Below are 6440 nucleotides of genomic sequence, written 5' to 3'. Positions count from 1 at the left end.
TGGGGCACCAAAAGGCTGTAAAAGAGTAATTCATATGAATAAGAAACACCTGGAGAAGCATTTGCAAAATAATTAGGTTGATTGGCAACAGATTAGTAAGAGGACTTGGTATAAAAAGAGCATTTTTAACATAAACAGAGGTTCACCAGTCTATAAAAACTGTCTAAAAATAATGAAACAATTTTAGAATAATGTTCCTCAAGGAAAACTGTTTGAATATCCCTTCATCTATGGTTCATATTACCATCAACAGATTGGAAGAATTGGATGCCCGTGCTCTTCAGGCCCTCAGGGGCCACTGCATTAAAAATAGTTCTGATTCTGTTCAGGACACCACTGTATGGGCTCAGAACCGCTTCCACAAATCATTATCTGTTGTGCCAACCACAAATGACACGTGAAAACAGTTTATCTGTTTGTTTATACATTTCATATGTTTAACATGTTCCAAGTATGGGTTTGTGAGATTTGCAAAGTATTCTGTTGTTTTTTTTACCTTTTCAGAGTTGGGATTGTATAATTACAGGCTAAAAGCACCAAAATGTGCCATAAATGTTATCTTCGTGATACTGAAGATGGCTTCATTCTTGCATCGGTAATGTGTGGTGTGCAGGTGTTTTTCACTATATTGTCTTTTTTATAAAAAAAAAATGTTAGTTGAACTTTTTTTAGCCCCTTGTATAAAACAGTCTTCTTTAAAGTGGTGGCATGCTCAGACACATAACAGAGTTAATTTAACCAAATTTTATTCAGCTGCACTTTTTCCCTTTTCCTGAAAATGGTCCGTTGCTTCTCAGAAAACAGCAACTGTTTTACTCTGCTCATCATTGTAAAAGGTTTAATTTCAAAGAGCTAACAATGAGTTTATCTCACAGTCACAAACCAAGTCGGACAAGGCGAGAGCTGAAGTGTTTCAAGCTTCATTTAGATTTATGAGGGAAAAAAATCCTCACTTATCACCTATAAGTCTAATTGGATTTCCAAGTTGCCTTTTATTTACAGATTTGAAGGAACGTTTCTGAAAAGCTTTTCATCTAGTCTGCAGCGATATAAAGGAAAACACCAAAACATTAAAACCACCTGTCAAATAATCAGCCCAACCATGGTTCACAGCGGTGGATTGCTGGTGATTTGGGCTTGTTTTGCAGCCACAGAAATTGGGCCAAATCCAGACCTCAACCTGATTAAAATGTCTGCGAAACTCGATGAACTGAAGCAATGTCAGAAAAAAAAAGTGAGACTGAAAAGGTCATACAAAAGATTAGCTGGAGGTACTGCAATTAAAGCGGCTCTAAGGTACTAAATTATTTGATTTCCTTTTCTCCCACACACTCACCTGCAGCAGCATTTGGGTTGAGTTTTCTTAAAGATAGTGTTGCATTTCATGCACTGTTGAATAGAATATTTTAACACAATTTCAGGATTTTTGACACAAACCTTTTTGTTTAAAATGATATACTGTATGTATCATTCATTGCTCAACCAGTAGGCCATTTCTCATACAATTCAATCCCCAGACCGTCCATATCTCAGTGTCCTTGAATAAGACCCTGACACCCCCCAAAAGCCCAGTGAGCTCATGAACATGCATCAGAGAAAAGTTAAGGTTAAACACCAGGCAACTTAGGAGTGTGGCCCAATTATTTGCACCATAATCACTGCCTGGTTGCATTCAGGTACTGTGGGCAGAGTTACCCCCCCGTCTGTAAAATAAATACTTCAAGTAAAAGGGCTCAGCAATTGACAGATTTTTTGTGTGTGTGTAGAACTGGAGTACTAAATTACAGACCATATTGGAGAATTTTTCCACCCCATCTCCTCCTGAAGCATCACTTCTTGAACTACGGCCTCAAAGCGTTTTCTGTCTGCCCTTCATCACCTCTGACATGCGTGTACAACCCCAAACACTGTCGAAAATTTCAAAAACCCATTTATTCACCAGTTTGGGCAAAGTTCACAATTTCTTTCATTTGAGCGCCCCTGTCACGGGGGCATCCGAAGGCAGCGAACGTTTGGACATGTCCAAAAACGGAATGCACAAAAAGAATAAAAGCAAACAAAAAGTGAAATGTGACGGCAATTTTAAAAAGTAAAACAACCTTTAGGAGACTTTACAAGAGTTCTTTTAATCCCAAAGTTTTCTGTAGAGGGAAGAGCTCATACAAACACTTCACTGTACATACAGATTTACACGGTGTGGGAACGATCTGGTCTTCTGTAAAACAAACATCCAAGGTTCGAGGCTCCATCCCAACCCCACTCCAGCACCGAGTCTGCATCCAGGGCTCCAGACGGCCCCCAGAGTTCAATTAGAATCAACCAATCAGCCGCTAACATGAAGCTGGACGAACAATCTTCTACAATTCTGTTTAATGACACAGAATTTGGAATGCAGTAAAAGTGTAGACTATCGGAGCAGAAAAACAAGATGTTCTATTGTTTGTTTGAGCAGACTCCTCCGGATGTGGAGCTGGGATGCAGGTTGGCTTAGAAGACTGAAAGCTTGCATTGATTTGACTTTTGTGGGATGTTGCTCGGATGATAAGACCACGTTTGACATCTTGATGAGGCGAAGCCCCCTTCTGGCTTTGCTTCAAATGTGTCCTTTGACTTCATAAAAGCTGATAATAAAATCAAAAGTCTGAAAATAAAATGAAAGTATATATAACTCTTTCAGGTCCATTTCTAACGAATCATTGTTGTTGCCTTGTTCTCACTCCTCTTCACTCTCATTTTCATGTTCCATGTCTTCGTCTCCATTTGCTTTGGGTTCTGTTCTGCCATCGGGATTCTCATCTTCATCATCTCTTTCCTCCCCGTCTTCCTCCATTGCCTCCTCCTCCTCCCAGTGCTGAAAAAGACGCAGTAAAAACGTCTCAGTGAGCACCTCAGAAACAAACAGCAAAACAAAGTTTCTAATTTTGTGCAAAAAGTTTTCTTTGTGACGGTTTCAGTCTAACTTACATCAGATTCATCATCAGGAAGAGCTTCATCACCAGAGGCCTCATCTTCATCAGATGATTCTGCAAAGGGCAAACAAAGGAAAATGAATCTCTCAGCAGCTAAATGGTTTTCATTTCATTTGTTCAAAAACAAGCCGTCTCTCAATAGAAGGGAAAAAAGCTCGACTTGTGTTTACATTTATACAGATGCAGACAGATATTTGCATTTCAATACAGCGGAGCCATTTGGTTATGAAAACACTGAGTGTGTGGAGCAGGGAGAGGAAGAAACAGCGTGATCTCATGAGAATCTCTCATTTCTGCTGCCAGAACACTGACCAATAAATCTGAGGCAGAGTTTAAAGTCCCGACAAACACATGAACAAAATGTAGATCAGGAAAAACAAAAGGAATTATATTAAAAATACAGACTATAAGAGAATTTCAATGTAAAGTAAAGCTTGTGCATTACACAAACTAAATTATAAAGTAGGAGGCAAAACATTTAGGACAGAAATCTGGTTGCCATGCAGATGTTTTTCAGTCACAGTAGAGATGAATCGATTAATTGTCCATCCGATTTTAATATTGGCCACTTAAAAAAATCCTTAATGAGCCATGCCTGTACAGCAGCAGCTGCTACAACAGCTTCTACAGCCCATAATTTAGTTTTTAAGGCAAAATGCTCTTCCAGATACCATTTTTAAGTATGTAAATTCTAAGTGCTGTTAAATACATGTTAAAGTTATTTTTTTGTTTATTAAAAAATACATTTTGACCAAAAATAAGCCTAATAATCCCGTGTCAGATTGACCAGCAGCTCATGGATCTCAGAAGCTTCTCAAACTCATCACTGCAAGTTATTTTGGAACCAGATAGCAGGATATCAAAAAGTGAAGGTATCAACATGCAGAATGTTCAAATACAGCTGAGATATGAATACTAACGTCCTCTCAGACATTTCAAGATAAAAATCAGGGCATTAGGACTCAAATGCTTTTATACTTGAGCTGTGGCCTTCAGTGGAAGTGGCAGGTTTTATGCGCGTGCAGCCATGTAATGGTGTGCCAATGTTTCTTTTCTGAAGTATACAAATAAAAAAAAAAAAACACATTTGGTCAGAATGGATTTATGTATTTTCTTTACGTTGAAAAAGAAAAAGTGTCTTCGAGCAACCGCTGACCACTCAGGACTCAGTAACACCCACTTTGACAAATGGCTGCTACAAAAAGTGCGCAAGCTGTTCTAAAAGTCCTTCTGTTGACGTGTGATGGATTTTTGCCCAGTCTTCCCGTAAAAAGCTTCTTGCTCTGTGAGAAACTGAAAAAACTGCAATTTTAGGGTCTGTGTGCAGATTGGAGGAGTTCAAGAGAGCTAAACCCCCAGCTTGTTGAATTTGAAGAAAACCATCTCTTCTGTTTACAAACATCCTAATGTTCTTTTCCAAAATTTGCTTAATTTGAAATCAACTCATAAACAAAAACCACTATGTTCTTTCTGGCCACTCAGCTGTATTCGGGGTGAATTGTGTGTGTAAATACCCAGTAACTTCTTTACGATATCTTTTCACTGTGCAAACTGTCAAATTGTGATCTGCAAACCAGTCAGACGAGCTTGAAGCTTCCTGTCAGATTCCCATGCTGAACTTACAGTAAACCCAGAGCATCATTATACACAGAAGATTCACACAAAAGGAAAGAAAAAAAACACTTCCTCTTCCTGCTCATCAGCTTCTTTCATTAACTCTTTTCCCTTCGACGCTGCCTCACATCCCGGCCCGCTGCCAGGGGGATTGGAACTCAAGGCACAGGTTAATTATTTCATGAAAGCCAATTTTCCTTGTGGTTCAATAATGCGTTTTGTACAGTACGGTAATGAGAAACGAGAGCGAACAGAGCAGAGCTTTGTCGCGCCGCTCAGAGGGGAGGATCGGAACGCTGCCGGTCAGGTTGCCAGGCAACAGGAGCTGTGTTTGCATGTGCAACCAACACTTACCCTCTTCATACACCAGTTTAGCCGTGTGGTCAACATCAGAGAGCACGTTGCTGCTGTCATTTGTCGCCACCTAGTGGCAAAATGAAAGAGTGTTAGATTAAAAAGGTGATCAGCAGACACGTACACCCCACCCTGTTTTAACTCACTCCGATCACGTAAAGCTTTGTTGCATACCAGTGAGAGAGAAATAAAAATGGTGCGTTATATTGTTAAAATTAAAAGTTCAGCTGAACTTTTTTTTGTTCTGTGCAGATCCGTGTAGCAGTAAGGCAGAAACACGCAGAGCTTCTAAATGTCACACTTATAAAGTTGTGATGTTCTGCTGGAACCTCTAATCACTGAGCTTTGGCTTCACACCTGACATTCGCCTCCAACTGGAAATAGATCCGGTTAAAGGAAAGGAGGCTCCTGATAATGAATTTGCAGAGAAAAACATTTGCAGCACATCTGAACAGGAAAGTTCATTTCTGACATAATGATAACCTTAAACATAAACATCATGGTTTCAGTGTTAAAAACAAACATTTAAAGATCATTTATTTTTATATATCAACCTAAATGCAAACGGAATCATTACTGTTGTCTAAATAATACCACATACTGCTTAATAAACACATTTTAAGTGTATCTGCACAATACTACTTGATATAATATTTATTTTTACTTAAAGCACAGATCCAACTCTGTTCAAAAACACTGTCAGCTTTTTCATGCTCTCAGATTTTGAACCAATTTGTGATCAGCACATTTATTTATAACAACATTTAAGATCAAGGCTGAAATTTTAATTGAATCACAAGTAATGAGATTAAACTTTAAACTTAAATTAAATATAAAACTTGTGTCCGCTAAAACACCGGAGTCAGCTGCTTTAGAACTGAAACTACAGCATCAGATACATTTATTTATAGTTCTATAGTAACTTTCTTAGTGTACAGAATATTACTTCTCTGCTCTTTGTAAAGTAACGTTCCCACAGTTAAATTTATTGTATATATTTATGAGTCGTTTGCTTGTTAGGGGAATAAAAGCTGTTTCTGATATCTCATTAAAAAGGCAATAAAACTGTAGAAAAGGGACAACAGGAAAGTTTTGTGGTTTTGACACTGGCCTGAGCGTAATCGTAACCGGTTTACAGAAGATGCCATGTTGTACTTTTGGAACCAGAGTCTGCAAACTGTGGAGCTTTAAACCCGTCTACTTCCTCGCACACAGACATGGTGTCACATGAGTTTAAACATATCTAATCACAGCTAATAATGTTAGAAAGATGAATATTTGAACATAGAAAACAGCAACAAGATAAGAACTAGAACTGCAAGCAGTTATCAACGGGTTCCAAGCCCCCACGCTCCGCCCCTGTCCGCGCACTCCGACCCCGGCGTCTCGCCGGCGTGGCTTCGCCGCCTCTCTCGGCGAACGGGCCGAGTCGAAGCTCGCCAGGACGGTGTGTACTCAAAGGCGCTTCGTAAGACGCAACGGTATAATTTGTGAAGAAAGCTC

At 39.2% G+C, this 6440-nt stretch overlaps 1 protein-coding gene across 2 annotated transcripts in view; it reads right to left on the bottom strand.

Annotated features, from left to right (window-relative positions):
* Positions 1–2100: 2100 nt before the first annotated feature.
* The window catches only part of wdr43 (WD repeat domain 43), a 17206-nt gene continuing 12866 nt past the window's right edge, over positions 2101–6440 (bottom strand). Inside the window, exons 16-18 of one of the 2 annotated variants that reach the window (XM_017426201.3) lie at positions 4938–5007; positions 2965–3023; positions 2101–2851 (exon numbers count right to left, since the gene is read on the bottom strand). In XM_017426201.3, coding sequence (XP_017281690.1) covers positions 2714–2851; positions 2965–3023; positions 4938–5007 — 267 coding nt within the window. In that variant the 3' untranslated portion in view covers positions 2101–2713. The remainder of the gene's footprint in view (positions 2852–2964; positions 3024–4937; positions 5008–6440) is intronic. The other variant, XM_025008031.2, reaches the window with a different exon arrangement.

The sequence above is a fragment of the Kryptolebias marmoratus genome, linkage group LG10, assembly GCF_001649575.2.
Source record: "Kryptolebias marmoratus isolate JLee-2015 linkage group LG10, ASM164957v2, whole genome shotgun sequence".
Taxonomy (NCBI): domain Eukaryota; kingdom Metazoa; phylum Chordata; class Actinopteri; order Cyprinodontiformes; family Rivulidae; genus Kryptolebias; species Kryptolebias marmoratus.
This window is presented reverse-complemented; position numbering and strand designations above follow the sequence as displayed.